At 39.7% G+C, this 20,179-nt stretch overlaps 1 protein-coding gene across 1 annotated transcript in view; it reads left to right on the forward strand.

Annotated features, from left to right (window-relative positions):
* The window catches only part of MAP2K1 (mitogen-activated protein kinase kinase 1), a 105,776-nt gene extending 86,490 nt beyond the window's left edge, over positions 1-19,286 (forward strand). Inside the window, exons 6-11 of the mRNA XM_036736026.1 lie at positions 3,431-3,555; positions 8,620-8,821; positions 9,723-9,787; positions 16,655-16,716; positions 17,037-17,082; positions 18,239-19,286. Of these exons, the coding sequence (XP_036591921.1) occupies positions 3,431-3,555; positions 8,620-8,821; positions 9,723-9,787; positions 16,655-16,716; positions 17,037-17,082; positions 18,239-18,352 (614 nt within the window). The 3' untranslated portion in view covers positions 18,353-19,286. The remainder of the gene's footprint in view (positions 1-3,430; positions 3,556-8,619; positions 8,822-9,722; positions 9,788-16,654; positions 16,717-17,036; positions 17,083-18,238) is intronic.
* Positions 19,287-20,179: the final 893 nt, after the last annotated feature.

Here is a 20,179-nt window from a genome sequence, read left to right on the forward strand (position 1 = left end):
TTCCAAATTGCTCTACAGAATGGTTGAATCAGTTCACAACTCCACCAACAGTGCATTGATGTCTCATTTTTACCACATCCCTTTCTACATTTGTCATTTACCTTTGCTGTCCTATTATAATTAGTGCTTAGTAAAAACTTTGATGATTGAATGAGAGTAGAGACTTGTTTGTTTTTTGTCTGTATACCTGGTCCCCTAGCACAGGGCCTGGTACATAGGAGGCACTTAAGACAGGGATTAGATTGGAGAACCTTGCTACCCAAATTCCTCTGCTACAGAAGCTTAGATGGTCTTCTGTATACAGTGGGGACCTATTACAGATTAGTAAGTGGGGGAGATGAAAATAACACTTTTTAAGATTACTACATTACTGGTGTGTAGGATAGATTGAGCCAGGCATGGGGTAAGGACCAGGTCAGAGGCTGATTGACATATCTGAGGAGTGAGGTGTTAGAAACCTGAAGTAGCACCAGGTAGATAGATTTGACAGGATTTGGTAATTGGGTGTGGATTATAAAGGATAAAAAAGATGAATGTGTCAAAGATAATTTAAAGGTTTCAAGCCTAAATGAAAGAATAGTGGCAGCCTTCACAGAAGTGGGAAAGTTGCTGTGGGCAGCATTGGACCAGGAATCAGGAAGTTGGGATGACCCTAATCCCAGCACTGCCACTAATCAGCCAAGGTGACCATAGGCAAATGACTTACCCCTGTGGGCCTCATTTTCCTCATCTGTAAAATAAGAACATTAGACTAAGTGATCTCTAAGCTTCCTTCTTGTTTTAACATTCTATAATGAGTAGTTTGGTTTTTTGGATAAATTTTTGTTTGAAGGGATGGAGTATTCAAGTAGAGCTCTACTATATGGTGACTGAGGTCAGATATAATAGATTTGAGGGTCATCAGCCTAGAGGTAATAATTAGCTGTGAGTCAGGTTTAATCTATCAAGGGAAAAGGTATATGGAGAGGAGATGTGGCTGGCATTGGAGACCCCCTTTACCATGTGACTAGTATACACACTTGTGAGAAACCTTTACCCTGCTGTAAAGGATGCTAATTTTTTTTTAGTAATGTACAAGGGAAAACTGTATAGTTTCACTATGGAGTTTGATACTTGGTTACATACTGTATTTTCTAATTGTTTCATGTATTACTTTCCTTAGCTCAGGTGATTGAGGAGAAAGGCAGCATCCTTGCATTTCCCACAGTATTTAGAAAGAGACAAGGACAGAGCCACAGATGTGAGATACATTTCAAAGGTAGAATCAATAGGATTTGGTTACTGAATATGACAGGGGAGAGAGAAATAAAGAATCAAAGACAAATGCATGATTTCAGACATGGTAGATTAAGTAAATATAAGTCAAGCCAAAAGGAGAAGCAGATTTAAGAGGAAAGATAATGAACTCAGTTTAAGAAATGGTGAGTTTGAGATTCTGGTGGGATGTATAGGTCAAGCTGCCCTATAGGCAGTTTGTAGATGTATCAGGATCTCAGAAATGGGGTCTAGATTGGAGATAAAAGACTTGGGAAGCTTGTCATCCACAGACATAACTAAAATGTATGGGAGTGAGACTGCCAAGGGAGAGTCTCAAGAGAGAAAAGGGCAACAGAAAGACCATTGGAAAAGAATCTGTTGTCTGGCTTCCCTGTTGCTTATTGTTTCAAATTTAAATTGCCCTGCCTGGCATACAACCATATCTCCTACTATTGTCTAATATACACACTTTGAGATGGTCTTACCATTGTCCCCCACATGCCATGCTCGTTCCTGATGGAATATAAGCTCCTTGGGGTCAGGAACTGCAACATGTAAATACAAAGAAATGAAACTAAATGCTGTGGAATTATAATGACCGCCAATCTCCCAGAGGAGATATAATGAATGTACTTTGTTCCTTTTGTCCAAGAGGCTGGGAATACTAGATATGGGATATTGTATATGCTATAGATACCATTGCTGTGGGTAGATTGGTTTTGCATAATAGTTTTTTCTTTGTTTCACCTGAGGGTAAGGAGCTGTACATACCCAGAATCAACTGTGATATAAAAAACAAAAGGCATCAATAAAATGTGAATTCTATTCCTCCTTCAGAGGTTTGTGTTAACCTCAGTCCATGAGCTTGTGTTTTAAAAACTTTTTATAACTATATTTCACTATGACTGGTTTACTTTGTAAGCCTGTATGTTTTGTTTTACACGTTGAAAACACTGTCAGAAAGGGTCTAATGGTTTCATCACACTGCCAAAGGGTCCATGACATAAGAAAGGTTAAGAGCGCCTGCTTCAAAGTCTGACTCCAATTTTAGCTCCCTAAGAAGCCCTTTCCTACTAATGCAGCCCAGCTCCTCTCTCTTCTCTGAGTACCTCTCGTACTGAGTCAGCATCCCACCATTTAACACTTAATTATTCTGTCTTTCCAACTAGATTACCACCTTCTTGAGAACCAGAGGATCCTCCACAATATTTGTATTTCTTCTGTATCATCCAAACTGATCAGCATTCTAGTAGAGTTAGCTGGTTAATTTATAGGTAGAAGAAGGGAAGTTATGCACTAGAAGTGGGGTTTGGTTTTGTGGTTCCTTAGGCCTGGATAATGTGTGCATACTGTCAGCGTTTCTACCAAGTAGATTCCATAGACTGTCAACTAGGGTTCTCATTTTTCTTTTTCACTCTGGAGAAATCTCTGTAAACATTGCAAAATTAATGTTGCTTCACAGCCTAGATGTTGAAGCAAGACATAGATGTTGGGAATATGAGGGAAGTTGTAAAACCATAGGTACCACATACAGGGTGGATAGTTAAATTATTTCAGTTTCAAATTGTATTAAGATGTTTGAGACACCCTGTCTGGCATAGAACAGAATAGCCTGGGACTATTTACTGCATTCCTTGACTTTCAGTAGCATGGTGGGACATAAGGAAGCCTGAGCTGAGAGCTAGGATAACACTGCCTGTCTTGACCGAGTGACAGGGGATTTGAAAAGTGAAAAGGGCCTATCCTGATGGAAAATCATATTTAGTAGTAGCAGCAGCAACAGTGAAGAAAAGGTCTGTTACCAAAAGGGTCAGGCAGGCTGGTTGATTTTCTTCTTCATATTTTCCAAAAAACAACAGATGCTTTATTTTATAATGCTTTTAAAAACAAAGCTGGTAGACATGTTTTTGCTAGAATTAATGGATTCCTTCCTTTAGGTCTTCCAGCCCTGAGTCAGACTTCTCAATAGAGGTATAAAAACAAAAGATTCTTATCTTATCTCTCAGAGGATAACACAGAAGATCCATTTTTGTTTCTGATAATTGATTTTAGGAATGCCACTGAGGTCCTTGAGAGGCAAGAGTTCCTTTTAGCAGTGGTAGTCACCTTGGGGTGGTCTGGCTTCTTCACTATTGTATTTGCAGTTTTCTCTTTTTGTCTTTTCCCCCCATAGATGTCAAGCCATCCAACATCTTGGTGAACTCACGTGGGGAAATCAAGCTTTGTGACTTTGGCGTCAGTGGGCAGCTAATTGATTCCATGGCTAACTCTTTCGTGGGCACAAGGTCCTACATGTCGGTATGGACAACTGGTTAATTTGCTTAGGCTTCTGGCCCCTCCAGGGTTCTCCGTCAGGAGCAGCAACTGATCATCCCGTGTGAAACCAGAGCCCTGTACTAGTGAGAGCTTCCTTGATTTTGGAAGGTCTTGGTTTGGGGGGTAGGATTGCTGCTTCCCCAAGAGACCATAGAGCAAGGTTCCACAATTGCTGCCTTTGGGGACTTTGCAGTATATTCAGGGAAAACACTTTAAAGAGTAAGATGAGAAAACACATGTACAAAGAGAATTTCTATTTAAGTTAGGTGTTTGATTATTAGGTGACTTCTGAGGTCCTTTCTGGCTCTAAGATCAGTGAAATACACAAACTATTATAATGCACAATGGAACAGAATAAACATCCACTACAGTCAGGTGAGAATTATTTAATCACAGTCTAATTCAATCTCTCCTTATGCATAACTACTCCCAAACTTATTCCTCCACCCCTGTGTTTTACCAGGCCTTCATACCTGCTCTCCTTCCCAACTCCTTAAAGTGTACTGTCTCTTATTCTCTATTCCCTTGCTCCCTTACACTATCAGGAAGAGGAAGCAGCTAGCAGCCATGCTGACGGGATTTAATCTCTGCTAGGCCTTTACTGTAGGAAGAGATTCCTTTTCTCTCCAATAGATTCTCTTTTTTAAATTAGTTTTTATTGATGTCACCTGTTTTTTACATCGTGTTTCCCCCAGTATTCCTCCCCCCCTCCCAGAAAACCATCCCATATAACAAATGATATTTTTAATGTATTATATTTTTGTTTTTTGTAAATATTTCCCAATTACATTTAAAATATTTTTCCATCTTTTTTTAGATTTTAAAAAAGTTATGTTTTTATTTTTAGTTACAAATTTTCTCCCTTAACCCATCCCATTATACATACGAAGTCATATAAAACATTTCTGCATTAGCCTTGTTCAGGGGGTGGGAGGGGAAGCAAGAGAAATAAAGGAAAAAAAACCGTGCTTTATTATGTACTCTGAATCTATCAAATGTGCTCCATCTGGAGATGGATAGCAGTTTAAATCATGAGTCCTTTGGAATTCTGGTGGATTATTATGTTGATCAGAGTTACTAAGTCTTTCACAGTTGATTTTTAAAATAATGCTCTTAATGTATATGTTGTCTTCCTGGTTCTTCTCACTTCACTTTGCATCAGTTCATAAAAGTCTTCCCAGATTTTTCTGAAACTAACCCACTCATCATTTTTTACAGCACAATAGAATTCCGTCACATTCATACACCATAATTTGTTTAGCCATTCCCCAATTGATAGGCTTCTCCTCAGTTTTCAGTTCTTTGCCACCACAAAAAGAGTTGCTGTAAATATTTTTGCACATATAAATCCTTTTGCCTTTTTTTTTTATCTTCTTGGGCTATAGACCTAGTAGCAGTATTGCTGTGTCAAAAGCCTTAATGGCCTTAAACAGGCACAGTTTAATAGCCTTTGGGCATAGTGCCAAATTGTTCTCCAGAATGATGAGGCAGGTTCATAGCTCCACCAACAGTGCATTAGTGTCCTGATTTTTCCTTGTCCCCTCCAGCATTTGTCATTTTCCTTTTCTGTCATCTTAGCCAACTGAGGGATGTGAGGTGGTACCTCAGAGTTGTTTGAATTTGCAATTCTCTTATTATTAGTTATTTAATGCATTTTTCCTGTGACCATTGATAACCTTGATTTCTTTATCTGACAACTGCCTGTTCATGTCCTTTGACCATTTATTAATTGAGGAATAATACCTATTTTTATAAATTTTGCTAAGTTCTCTATATATTTGAGAAATGAAACCTTTACCAAAGAAATTTGCTGTGAAATTTTCCCCCCAGTTTCCTGTTTTTCTTCTAATTTTGGCCACATTGGTTTTGTTTGTACAAAAACTTTAATTTTATATAATTGAATGAACCTCTCTATCTCTTGTTTGATCATGAGCCCTTCTCCTATCCATAGATCTGACAGGTATTTTCTTCCATGCTTCCCTAATTTCCTTATCATATGATGCTTTATGTCCAAATCTTGTACTAATTTTGAGCTTATCTTGGTATAGGGTGTGAGATGTTGGTCTATGCCTAGTTTCTGCCAGGTTATTTTACAATTTTTCCAGCAATTTTTGTAAAATAGTGAGATCTTTCCCCAATCTCTGATGTTTGGGTTATTGTGTTTATTTGCTTCTGTATAATGTATAGCTAATCTAGATCAACTATTCTGTTTCTTGTGCAGTACCTAATTATTTTGATGATTACCACTTTCTAATATAGTTTGAAATGTGATTCTACTAGGCCTCTTTCCTTCACAATTTTTTTTTATTTCTTTTATAATATTGACCTTTTGTTCCTCCAGATGAATTGTCTGATTTTTTTTTCTAGCTGTATAAAGCAATTCTTTTGTAGATTGATTGGTATGGCATTGAATAAGCAAAAGTATCATCATTTTTATTATCTTGGCTCAGCCTATCCAGGGGCGATAAATGTTTCTCCAGTTATTTAGATTTGTCTTTATGTATATGAAGTGTTTTGTAATTATGTTCATATAATTCCTGTGTATTCCTTGGCAGGTAGATGCCTAAGTATTTTATATTGTCTGCATTTATTTTAAATGGAATTTCTCTTTCTATCTCTTCCTGCTGTGTTTTGTTGGTAATATATAGAAACAATGATAATTTGTATGGGTTTATTTTTTATGCTGCAACTTTGCTAAAGTTGTTAATTGTTCCAACTAGTTTTTTAGTTCGCACTCTGGAATTCTCTAAGTATACATTATATTATATGCAAAAAAGTGATGGTTTTGTTTTCTTGTTGCCTGTGCTTTTTCATCAGCTTCTTTTTCTTGTCTTATTGCTATAGCTAGCATTTTTAGTACAGTACTGAGTATTAATGGTAATAATAGACATCCTTGCTTCACTTCTCATCTCATTGGAAAGGCTTCTAGTTTATCCCCAGTATAGGTAATACTTGCTCTTGATTTTAGATAGATAGTGCTTGCCACTTTAAGAAAAGCTCCATTTGTTTTTATGTTTTCTGGTGTTTTTTTTTTATTAGGAACATGTGTTTTATCTTGTTACTAATTCATTACCCCATTTCATTGGCACTAATTTTGGGTATACCCCAAAGCTCCGTCCTGGGTGCTCTTTCTTTAGTGTGTCACTTGATCACCTCATTAGGGCTCATGTGTTCTGTTATCTCTGAATAGATGACTCCCAGATCTATATATCCAGCCCATGTCTCTTTCCTGAACTCCAGTCTTGCATAACCAGCCACCTATTGGACATTGCCACCTTGATGGCCTATAAGAACCTGAAACTCAAAATGTCCAAAACTGAATTCATTGTTTTCCCCCAATTCATCCATTCTCCAAACTTCCCTATTAACTATGCAGGACACCCCAGTCTTTCCAGTCACGCAGGTTTCAAACCTCTGTGTCATTCTTCACACCTCACTCTCATCCTGCATACCTAACCATCTGCCCAGTCTTGTTGCTTTGATCTCTCCGATATCTCTCACAGATGGCTCCTCCTTTCCACTCACGCAGGTACTCCCCTTCATCACTTTACCTGTATTACTGCAGTTCATAAACCCTTATTGACCAAGAGTTGAATCTTTTTTTTGTCATTTACTTTATGACAATGTTTTCATGGTTATTTGCTCAGTCTCAGCATAGCTAATACCATGTGGGAATTGTGAGAGAATCTAATGGAAAAAGTTAATTTGTTGTCAAAATAAGTTATTTTCTAGGATTTTAAAAAAAACCCATTTTTAATTTGTGTGCTTGTATAATAGCATTTAAAGATTTTCAGAGTGCTTCCTGTACAGTATCCCTATCAAGTATGTATTTCAAGTGTTATTATCTCCATTTTACAGAGGAAGAAGCTGAGGTTCTGAGAAGTCAAGGGTCTTCCTCATAGTGATATGGCTGTTAAGAGTTTTGAGGCAGCATTTGAAGTCATGTCTCCTGACTCAAGTGTAGTGCTCTCTCCTCTGCCACACTGCCTCCTGTTGGTGTGTTCTTTTAAAGTGCCTTCAGTGAGCGCTCATTAAGCACTCACTATATGCCTGGCGCTGTACTAGATGCTGAAGATGCAAAGGCAGTGAAATAGTCCTTACCCTGAAGGAGCTTGCCTTCTGTTAGGGGAGGGAGGACCACCATTTGTTATTTAGTTCTTTCTGCAGGCCTGTGAATTAAGTAGAGCAGGTGTTATGCCCCATTTTACCAATGAGGAGGACGGGATTCAAAGATGTTAAAAGTGACTAGCCCAGGTTCACACAGCAAGTCCAAGGAGGAGTTGGTTATAGAGCCTGAGTCATTCAGCTTGTCCGGTCTTCCCTCCATTGCAATACACTGTCCCTCTAATGAATTTTAGGCCACCTTGTCACTTCTGAGACCCAAACACATCCAAAAAACCAGGCAGCACGACTCTTGTCATAATAACTCTCACTTTTTAAAGTGGCGTGGCCATTGGCAAAGAGGCGCTGTAAGGGCAAGTTGGGTGTCCAGGACTGGGGAAGCCATTGTCAGAGTACACATCTGCCAGGTAACTGATGTCAAAGGCTGGTCTGAGATTTCCTCTGGGTCTGCCAAGCCAAACTGGAGCAAATCAGAACGGTGAAGTTAGCAAGAGTAATGAATCAGTTGGGGGGACCAGTCGGGACTGGGAGAGCAGAGCATTTCAGTTTGAGAAGATAACCAGAGGTCTGAATATTGAAGGTCATTAAAGGAGGAACAGAACGAGAATATATCGATGGGTAGTGGCAGAGAAGGGACTGAGTTGAACCTGCCTTTTACTCAGTCACAGAAACTTGTGTATCTTTTTTGTTTAAGTGAGATCTCTTCCCTGAATTGGGACTGGGAAGTTTTAAAAACAAAAGTCAAAGGTCAAATACCTTTTGAGGATAATGGGGTAGTGTGAGCAGAGACAGTTCTTAATAGCAGTCTGTGGTCCCCGGGGTTAGCACTTCCCTCACTAGGGCTAGGATATGTCATAAAATTATTAATTTTATTATTCACGATGACAATGATGTTTCTCTTTCTCTCCCCTCTGTCTAATACAGCCAGAAAGACTCCAGGGAACTCACTACTCAGTACAGTCGGACATCTGGAGCATGGGGCTTTCTTTGGTGGAGATGGCAATTGGACGATATCCCATTCCACCACCAGATTCCAAGGAGCTAGAACTGATGTTTGGCTGTCCAATGGAGGGAGATGCTCCTGAGACATCACCAAGGCCAAGAACTCCCGGGAGGCCTCTTAGCTGTAAGTTTCCCAGAAATAGCTGCTCAGAATTAGAGAATCTCTAACTGGCTTTGGTCAAACATACCAAGTGTTTATTATGTACTAGGTGTCATTGCAGTCACTGCAAAGACAGTGGTTGAGAGGCAAAGATAAATACTATATTCCTAGCACATCAAGTCTGTCAGCAGTGACAAGCTGAGGATCATAGGATCATAGAGCTGGAAGGGACCTTGAAGGACATCTATTCCAGTCCCTTTATTTATGAGAACATGAAACAGTGTGGCAAAGCAAAGAATACTGAATTTGAGTCAGGTCTCCTGACTTTTGATAGATCTCAGATGGACCTGATATTAAGGAAGGTTCTGTCCTATCAGAAACTTCTTCGTTTACTTTTTGGCATACCAGGAACAAATCCCAGGGCTATACTGAGGTCTCCCAGTATGATGGGATTGACATAATCCCTGTCTTCGTGAGGGCAGTCTTCGTGAACCCCACAGGAGCCTGAATGTGGCCAGAATGGCATTAAGAGGTCATAGTTGAGGCTAGTTTCTCTGACCCTGGAAGTACAGGTGGTCGTGAGCCTCTCCATCTGATGAGAATGGTCCTGGATGAGAAGTAGTCTGTTTGAGAACTAGGAAGGGCTATTGTCCCACAATGTCTTCAGTCCACTGATAGTCTTTCCCCCTGTTACATAGCAAGCCCTGCGGGCCCTCCCCCAACAACACCCCTCTTTTCCTTTCCCCTTCACACTTCACATTCTTGCCTTGACAACATCCTTTCCTTGAGAAAGGTATGTTCTATATTCTAGTCTTTACTTTTGTCTTTATTATCAAGGGGGACATTACCCAGGGAGATTTATTACCTAGTAATAATAAAGTAACTTCATCTGATAAACCCATTTTTCTCTTTCTAAAATTTGCAGCGTATGGAATGGATAGCCGACCACCTATGGCAATTTTTGAGCTGCTGGATTACATAGTCAATGAGGTAAATACAGCACAGTTTCCCAAGTCTTGGAATTCAGGGAAATGGAGGCAAAGGACAAAATAACTGCTGGGTAAATAGTGAGCTGTTGAGACGTCTGGGGTAGGTTGAAGTTCTATTCAGCAGTCTTGGCTTGGTTCATGAATAATTATTTTGGAACTAACTAGACTCTGGCGATAATTCTAGAATCCTTTACAAATAGGAAGCCTTTAGAACATCTCTAGTCAGTAATGGTAGTGTCTTATAAACTATAGATCATCTGGAATGGACTCAGAGATTGGCAGTGCGGTTCTCCAGGCCACACAGCAGAGCCAAGAGTAAAGCCTCCAGGAGCATATCTAGAGGTGCTCCATAAAGATAGGATAGCTAGAATGAGACCCGATTATGGAGGCCTAGCTTGTCAAAGGGAACGTAAACTTTATGCGGAGGTTCTGGCTACCCTGAATGACAGGGAACTTGAATCTAGAATCACTGGTTAGTGGTTTCTTTCTTACTTTTGGCCAGTCTTTCCTCCCCTGGACAAAAGAGACCACTGATGATGACTGATCTTTGTTCTGTAGACCTGCCTTTCTGCACGGGGTTTCACCTCTGACCTCAGTTTGGATTTATTTACCTGCTTTAGTCTTTCCTTTCTCTTTCCTGGCTAATAATCATCCTTTCATTGCGGTGACAGTGCATTTCATCATGGGCTGAACTTTGTGTTTAGCAATTTTTGTTGTTGTCCAGTTGTTTGGGTCATGTCGGACTCTTTGTGACTGCATTTTGGGTTTCCTTGGCAAAGATACTGGAGTGGTTTGCCAGTCCCTTTTCCAGCTCATTTTACAAATGAGGAAACTGAGGCAAACAGGATTAAGTGACTTGCCCAGGGTCACGTGGCTAGTATGTATCTGAGGACAGATTTGAATTCAGGTCTTTCTTGACTCCAGGCCTGACACTGTCTATCCACTGCATCATTTAGGTGCCTCTAGCTGAAGCATGGGGCTTTCTTTGGTGGAGATGGCGATTGGACAATACTCCATTCCACCACCAGATTCTTAAGGAGCTAGAACTGATGTTTTCTGCCCAGTGTAGGGAGATGCTGTAGATACACATTAAAATGCATATACTCTGTGATTCTGTCTTCTGACTCTGAGTCTGTAGTGGTTTCGAACTGATCTGTCACCATGACAGCATTGATGCATGTTCCCTCACAAACTCCTGTTCCATTTAGTTTATTTAACCATAAGCACTGGCATCTGATAGGCATTCAAGGGAAGTGGGTGACAAATGGAGAAAAAACAAACAAACCACCAGTGTTTCAACTTTCAATCTCATCACATTGTCTTCTAGTCTTTAGCTATTGATTAGATCAGGACCATCCTATTCCCTGTATGTCTAGGACAGGGGTGTGGAACCTGCAGTCTCAATTTTAGGTCCTTGGGTGCTTTTGACTGAGTCCAAGTTTTACAGGACAAATCCTATTATGAAGGGGATTTGTTCTGTGAAGTTTCAGTCAGAATTCTGACTGGATTCAGTCAGAAGGTCAAACTTGAGGACCTTGAGGTCTCATATTCCCCACCCCTGGTTTAGGACGTTGCTTCCACACTGAGGCTCAAGAAATGACATTCATGAGCTGTGCTAATAGGGGGTGGGTGTGAAATCTGGATAACTGAATTCTTTGGAGAATTCCAAACCGTCCTTTTACCTTTGTTCTTCAACCTTTTCCCCTTTCAAGGCCTAATGGAGCTCTTACCAGGACTGATGTGATTTTTCACAAGGATGATGCTTAAAAAAAGAAAAGTAATACAGTGAAAATTGAGTTATACAGAACTCTTACCCAGCTAAAACTGTTGATTCAGTTGTGCTAAACTTTGAGAAGAGAGATAAATTAGAAGGGAATAAATTGGTATCAGTTACTTTATTTAGAAATGTGACATTTAAGAAGTTTGAGAGACATGGTTTCTGGGTAGTCATTTTATTAATAATGCATATTATAAGGGGTCAGTGACACTCTCAAGACCTCTCATGGAATTCATTCCATGCTTGTATGCCCTTGGAAAGGTGGGTGTTCCTGAGGGTGGCAAATAACTGATTAGTTAACAAATAATGAGAAAGAATGAATCAGAGGTGGATCTATTCTAATGAGGAGCTAAGGGACGCGACTTCGATCACATCATTTACTTCCAACTCACCCCCTGCCTTGGGCAATTTAATGAAAGAATTTACCTCCACCCAGACCTGAGCATGGCACTGTGGGCCTCTCCACCTGGGTGGGGTCTGAACAAGATTGTTAAGAAAGTTAGCCATGGCCTTCAAAGACTGAACAGGTTTCTGAAAAAATCCTGGTCCTAATTCAATTATTGATTATTAATACGAGAGAGAAATAATCACTTCTCTCAGAAAACAACTTTCTGGGTATGTCCTAGGCTAGTGCCTTTTCAGTCTAATCCCTTACCTCAGAATAGGCCTAGGCAGTGGTAGGGATGCCTCTTTCTAAGAATTCCCTGGAGGCACTGACCTCTGTTAGGGAAGACACTTATCAGTCACTGGACTATACTGAGATTGGACATTGGCATCAGTCTTAATAGAGATGTTTTCAGCAATAAGAATCAAAACAGTTTTCTGCTTTACTTTCCTGAAGGTTAAAATTCCCCATATAATCTCTGCCCCCCTAGCTCACTGAGCATTTTCTCACTAGATGTTTTACTGTAAATACCTTATGTTTGTTGAGCATGTTTAACATTTCACATCCTTTTTTCTCCTAGTAGAAGTGCTAACAAGCAATTAAATGACCAAAAGTTAGCTAATAAATATAGAAGAGAAAAAAAGTTGAAAACCAAGGGCCTGGTTGACCCTTAGCCTGAATAATAGACTTCTTACTGTGGATTGTCAATCCAGCAATCATTTTTTAAAAAATAGTACCTACTATGATTCCAGCACTTCTCTTTGTCTCCTCTTCCTCTCTACTCCCAGTCCTATAAAAGCCCCCGGCGCTGGCATGAAAGAAACAGGACCATACACTGGGAAAAATGTCAGGAGACAGGCATCTGAGTTCCAGTCTTTTGCCTACATATATTTTCTGGCTATATAACCATGAATGAGTTGATCTCTTTGGGACTTAGTTTTTCTTCTCAAACAGTCGATAATCATTTATTGTTCAGTTGTTTCAGCCGTGTCCAACTCTCTGTGACCTCATTTGGGGTTTTCTTGGCAAAGATACTGGAGTGGTTTGCGGTTTCCTTCTTCAGCTCATTTGACAGATGAGGAAACTGAGGCAAACAGGGTTAAGTGGCTTGCCCAGGGTCACCCACTAGTAAGTGTCTGAAGTTAGATTTGAACTCTGGAAGAGGAGTCTTCCTGACTCCAGGCTCAGTGTTCTGTCTGCTCTGACACCTAGCTGCCCTATTTGTTCAAATTACTCCTCTTCTTTTCTAGCTGCAATGGCCACACCTGCTTCCTGGTCAAGCTTCCAACTCTTTTTTTCTTCCTCTTCCTCCTCCTCTCTAAGAATCCTAGTCTTTCCTCTAGGCTGGCCTATCTCTGGCCCTGCCTCTGGAGCGAAGCCTGTCCCAATTACCCCTAGTCATTACTGTCCTCCTCCTCAGATTACATTTTGTCTCCCCAAGTGAAACCTGAGCTCATAGAAGGTAGGGATTGTTTCATTTCCATCTTTGTATCCCCAGCACCTCACACAGTGTCTTGCTCCTAGTGTGAGTGTTTCATAATCGTCAGTAAACGTTTATTAAGCATCAGCTGTGTGCCAGGCAATGTGCTAAGTGCTGGGGATACAAACAAGAATGACAGTCTTCACCCACCCGGTGCTTACTGGCTCTTGGGGAAGACAGTACGCTAAAGGAAGGAGGGTGGGGGTGGGCAGGGGACTTTGGGAGGAGTTCATGGCTCCACCCTTCAGCCAGAGGAGAGAGGCAACTGAAGGGGCTAAGGGGGTGTCAAGTGGCAGAATTGAATCAGTCTCTGAGATGAGTTTATGGAAGGGGGTACGGGGAGGAAGGGGAGGCATGATGTTCTTGCAATTGAAACCAAGCAGAGCAGCTGATGCTAAGTGAATTTATTAATAAATAACTATTTGTTGAAATGAGCCAGCTGAATTTCATTTGACTTTTCCCTGAAGGCTCCATTTTCACATAGGTACTTTCTGCAGTCTTGGTGAGCTTACACCCTTAATAGTCTTCAGTATTCTTCTCTGCATGGTTCTACACGTGAGCTTGTACTTGAAGCTGTTGTTGTAGCCCTTGGCTGCCATGTTGCTCCATGTTGAGGTTCAGCTCAGTTAATAGTCAAATAGTTTGAGGTAGTTTCTGTTTCCTTTCAGCCCCCTTGTTATAGTGACTGTTTTGCATTGCTTAAACATTTCTGAGAAATCATGATGTCTTTACAATCCATATCTCTTTTTTTAAAGACAACAGCTTGTTCAGACAGGTTGCTTTGGAGCTGATGTAGTCATATTTAATATTATCTTCTTGACGTCTTTATATTTGGAATTTACTTTATCCTTTGCCATAATTAGTTGATCTGAAGGCATTCAAACAAGTAATTCTGCAATAAATGGTGAATCTATAACTAGTCATTTCCTTTCCTTTAAAGATAAAATCAGTTTCATTAGGGGTCAGTTATAATTGTTCTGGGCTTTCCAAGTCCTACGTTACTTTTTGACTCTTTAGAAACGTATTTATTACATACAGGCAGAGCATTTCTGAGTAATCTTCAAATCTCTTTCATTTCTTGATCCTGATCCATATTTTCAACTCATCTTCTACATTCCCATTTTCAAGTTAAAAATCACCACAGATGAAATATATGTATTGACTTAGCTTGAATGATCTGGTCAAACACTCTGTAGAATTTCTGTGCTTCTTCATCCTTTGAAACAGATAGTCAGTCAACAATCATTTATAACCTGCAGTTATCTTCATGGTGATACTGTTTCTTATGTTCATTGTGAGCCTTACCAGGTGAAGCTACTGAGTGTCCTGTTATTGTGTTTCTTATTGCATTTGTCCCCGTAATGAAACCAACTGTTTTTGTCACTTTTCCAAAGAGAACCTATAAGCTTTCCTCTCATTTAGTAGTGCATCTTCTTTCTATCTTCTGGTTTCTTTTATAATGAGAATGTTGATGTGGATGCAGTCCCATTTGTGCAGTAGCGTGTTGATTTTCCATTCTGGGATCATAGATTTCGAGCTGGCAGGGGAGTTAGAGCGAGTCTGGTTTGTTTACAGATGAGGACACTGAGCCCCAGGGTCACACAGCTCCTGAGAGCGAGCCTGAAGCTGGATTCAGATTGAAGTCTTCCTGACTCCCAAGTCTAATACTCAATCCAGTACACCACATTCCTTCCTTGCTGAGCACTAGACCAAGATTGAATGTTAGCAGCAGTTTCCTGTTTGTACTTAGTGATTCTTAGCAACTTCTGCTTCCCTTTTTCTACCATTCTCTCATCCTTACTATAGGCATTTTCCATTTTTGTCCATCTTGTCTGTTGCCATGACCAGATTAAATTGTTATCTGGTGCCGAGACTTCTGGTGATGAAGCATCCATATTTAAACTGGTCCTTGAACAGAAGTTACTTCATCTGTTGCCAGCTCTGTGCTGATCCTTTCCATCTTGAAGACTCTATGACAGCATGCACTCTGGCATAACATCTTAGACCTCCCCGGTCACTTGCATGCCACAGTGAGGGGAGTACTGTAGTTATTTACTATGTATGGAAAGTGGTAAATGAATGGTTCACAGGAGAGAGGGAGCACTTCAGGAGTAGTTAGAGAAGACTCCATGGAGTTACCAGGGGAGGAAAACCTGCATCCTCAAGGCCACATGTGGTCCTCTAGGTCCTCAGTTGTAGCCCTTTCACTGAATCTAAACTTCACAGAACAAATCTCTTTAATGAAAGGATTTATTCTGTAAAACTTGGACTCAGTCAAAAGGCTGCACCCAAGGACCTAGAGGGCCACATGGGGCCTCAAGGCCACAGGTTCCCCACCCCTGAGTTAGACTTTGAAGGATAGTCAGGTTATGGATTAGGTAGAAGAAAAGGGAGGGAGGGAAAGTCATCTTACGGAGTAGTAAAGAGCAATGTGGACCAGTGTGTCCATAGACATTCTGAGAGATAAGGCTGAACCACAGGTTGGGGCCAGATTGTGGGATTTGATTGGATGTAACTAGGATAATTTTAGGAAATTTGAAAAAGAAAAGTCTTCCTTTCCTTGGTTATTTATAGGGAGAAATGGCCCAGGGCATATATTGCCTGTAATCTCTTATAATAAGATTCTAGGCCTGCTTGTTTATGTTGGAAGAGGTTGTAAAGCTGCCTCAGTTTGGTTATTCCTAAAAACAATAATGGGCAAAGATCCTTTCTGAACATGATAATCTTCATGGAGATCAGAAAAACGTTCTTTCCTTGTAAGGACCCCTGTCTTAGAGTGTTTGGGTAGCATTCTTCTAAACCGTCTCCCTCATGGAATTAATGTTTGCTTGCTTTTTTTTTTTACATTAACTATATCCCTTTCCTATGTAGACACATATTTTTAGGAAACTTTTTTATGTTGTTAGAACCACTGAAGAGGATCTAGCTTCTCTCCTGTCACTGATTAGCAAATTAGGTCAAAATCCCCATTAATTATACTGCTAAACGTTGTCCCACCAAGTATGGGGAGTGGGGTTCCTGATACCAACAAGATGGACAGTTTTGGCATCATCATACCAACAGTATATCTTAAGAACCAAGGAGAGTGAATTGTACCCTACCTTTGTGTTAATAGCTCAGGGGCAAGCCTGCCCTAAGGCAGGAGAATAGAAGAGAGGACCAGCCTGTGGGAGGGTTCAGTGACTGTTCTAGAGAGTTAGGTCTGACGTTGTGTCATGTCTTTCAGCCCCCTCCAAAGTTGCCCAGTGGAGTCTTTAGTCTGGAATTTCAAGATTTTGTGAATAAATGGTAAGTTGGCTTCTTATTCTTAGAAAGTATATCCTAAATAACTTGGCTTTCAATATTGAACCATATTCCTCTATAGGATTTCCAGATTTGGCTTTTCTGGTGATAACCCATCATAGCTTTTCCCCTCTGAACATCTCTGATTATGCTCTCATGGGCTTCTGGGTTTATGTTAAGTCATGGGTTACAAGCCTCATATAAGGTAATCACACTGCACATTACATTGAGCTTATTAATTTATCCTTTAGGGGTTAATTTTATAGAGACTGGTAATTTTTTTTTACCTCCAAAGAGAAATAATTTTCATTTGCTCTTCTTTTAAGCCTAATAAAAAACCCAGCAGAGAGAGCTGATTTGAAGCAACTTATGGTAAGTAAAAATCTTAATAGATTTCTCACTAATACTGTCACTACCATAAGGAAGTATGGGGCCAGGGCAAATTGTATGGTGTGTCTATTGCTCAATGTTTGGATATAGGTAGAATCCAAATTTAATTAACTTTAAGATTGAAAGAGAAAAAAGGTTGTCAAAGGTAACATGCAACCTGAAAGACGGTCTCATCTACTTCTTGGTGATGGTGGGGAGTTTGATAGTACATATATAGGCCTCTAGTCTTTTTTTAAGGCCAGTCCATTCATAGCCAGTCATCTCCCTTCACCTCCCTGAACCATTATCCAGCCAGTAGCAGGGGGTGGGAGACCCATTAAGCTCGAACAAGCTCAGTTTATCATCTTGACTATTGTATTCCTTTTGAATCTTATTGTTCTTGCCTAAAAATAGTTTTTCTTATTCTGAACTTAACAAGTACCAAGTAAAATGAGACATTTCTATATACTTTGTAGAAGAGGAGAGGATTATACAGGAAATTGTCAATCTCTATTACAGAGTTAGCTTTTCTTTTTAAGTATATGATCAATTCAAATCTGCCCCTTTCAAAACTGGCCTGCTTCTCTGTAATTTCCTTCTGTTCTCATTTCAGAGAGATACCCCTTTCCCTGTACCTCCTTTCCATTCCACCTTTAATAAATATCTCTCTCTTTAAATAAAAAGAAAGAAAAAGTATTTGTAACATATCCATAGTTAAACAAAACAAATCCTCACATTTCTGTGTCCGAAAATGAAATGTCTTACTATGCAACTTGAGCCCACCTCTTTATCAGGAAGTGGGCAGCATGCTTTATTCTTCGTTCTTTGGAATCATGGTGGTTCATTACATTGATCAAAGCCTTTTAGAACTGTTTGTCTCTACAGTGCTGTTCCTGAATGAATTATTCTGGCTCTATTCACTTTACTCTGCATCAGTTCCTACAAGTCTTCCCAGATTTCTCAGAAACAGCATCCTTTTCATCATTTATTATGGTACAGAAATTGTTCCCTACATTCATATACTATAGTTGGTTGAGCCATTCCCCAATTCACAGACACCCCCGTAATTTCCAAGGATAATACATATATTTTTACACATACTGAACCTGATCTTTTAATGTTCTAATGTTGCTTCTTCTCCACATTTTCTCACATACAGGTTCATGCTTTTATCAAGAGGTCTGATGCCGAAGAAGTTGATTTTGCAGGCTGGCTCTGCTCCACCATAGGCCTTAACCAGCCTAGCACACCAACTCATGCTGCTGGTGTCTAAAGTGTTTCTTTGGGAAGCTGGAGAAAGGCAGCTCCCTTACCCCGTTGTGCAAAATGATGCTACCTTAGGTCCTATTTTCTCATGCTTGTCTCTGTTCAGATGTGCATTTTACCCTGTGAAGAAGGATGAAGAACATAGCATGTGCCAAATTCTGTTTGTTTTTTTTAAATTATGATTACTCTCTTGGGATTGGCTTTGCATTGGGGGTTTCTTGTTTGTGTTAATGACCCCCCCAAAAAGTATGCGATGTTGAGTTAGTGAAATTTTGATGACAATGGATATTCTTTGCATCACTGTTCTTTCAGCCTCAGCTGGCTGGTCTTGTGATTCTTTTTTTTGGGGGGGGGATCTTTTGACACTTGGTACTTCATTCTCTCAAGGCTTTTTTTACCCCCTTTTCCTGAAAGTGGAAGGGAGGAGCTTTGAGATGTCCTTCACAAGCAGTGCATGGGAAGCATGCTTTTGCTGCTATGAAAACAAGCATTAGAAAGTGGATGTCATGGTGTTGTAATTTTTTTGCTTTCTGTGTAGAATCCAGCTGTTTTCACCTAAATCAAGTCAGAGCCCCGCACTGCCATAATAGCCAGGGCTTCATCAGTCTACTGTGAGGACTTAGAGACTTGTGGCTATATTTCTATATTTATTTTTAAAATATTCTCTGTAGGATATTCAGAGCTGTTTGGTGGTGTATGTCTCTTAATTTTCGACCGGCATTTCTAAAATAGTGGGGGTGTTTTCGAATGTCACCAGTGGATCAAGTCATTAAAGTTCATCAGATTTATCTTCCTCCTAATCCAATTACAGAATATATTGTAAGACAACTGTGTGTATAGTGCCTAAAAATTGTATGGAGATCCTTTTAACCATTTTATTTTCAAATGTTTAACAGATCTAATCTCTTATTCTAATAAATATATCATCAAGTTTAAAAGAAGAGTTGAAAAGTAGTGATTTCTGTGTCAATTACCTCAGGTAATGTTTCTGTCATTCTACAGGAAAATGGTCATTTTGGTTTCTTAAACCTAGCTGAGTCTTTTTATGTGGGAAAGTAGGTGAAAATAGGAAGTGTTGCAAGAAGGAAATACTGGACTAACAGCTTGTGGCTTGGTGCTTTTGGGTAATGTGCCTTTGGATGCCTTCCTGTCATTTTATATTTCTAGAAGCCACATCAAAAATGATTGCAGTAATGTTCAAAATCTCTCCCACCATGCACCCTTAGCTATAAATCAGTATCTTCCAACAGCTTCCCTCCTGAAATATGAAAGGACCCTATTTGTCCTTCCCACCCACTTTTCTTTTTAATTCAGTTCAACTTTATTTTCAATTTCTTTTTCCCTCCCTGACCTGTTGAAAAGGCAAGAAAAACCAACATCCACTACAAATATGTATAGTCAAATTTCCACATTAGCCATGTACCAAAAAAAAAGAGAAGAAAATGTTTCAATTTGCATTCTCAGTTTATCAATTCTATTTGGAAGTAGATAGAATGTTTCATGACGAGTCCTTTGAAATTGCAGTTGGTCAATTGTATTTTAATCATTCACTAAGTCTTTCAGAATTGATTATCTTTACAATTATCATTGTTACTGTATATATTGTTTTCCTGGTTCTTTTGCACACTTCACTTTACATCAGTTCATATAAGTCTTCCCAGGTTTTCCTGAAACCATCACCTTCATCATTTTTTACAGCACAGTATTCTGTCACAATCATGTACCATAACTTGTTCAGCCATTCCTCACTCAGCTGATTGATAGGCATTCTCATAGTTTCCAATTTTCAGCCACCACAAAAAGAGCTACTATAAATATTTCTGTATATATGGGT

The sequence above is a fragment of the Trichosurus vulpecula genome, chromosome 8 (assembly GCF_011100635.1).
Source record: "Trichosurus vulpecula isolate mTriVul1 chromosome 8, mTriVul1.pri, whole genome shotgun sequence".
Classification (NCBI taxonomy): domain Eukaryota; kingdom Metazoa; phylum Chordata; class Mammalia; order Diprotodontia; family Phalangeridae; genus Trichosurus; species Trichosurus vulpecula.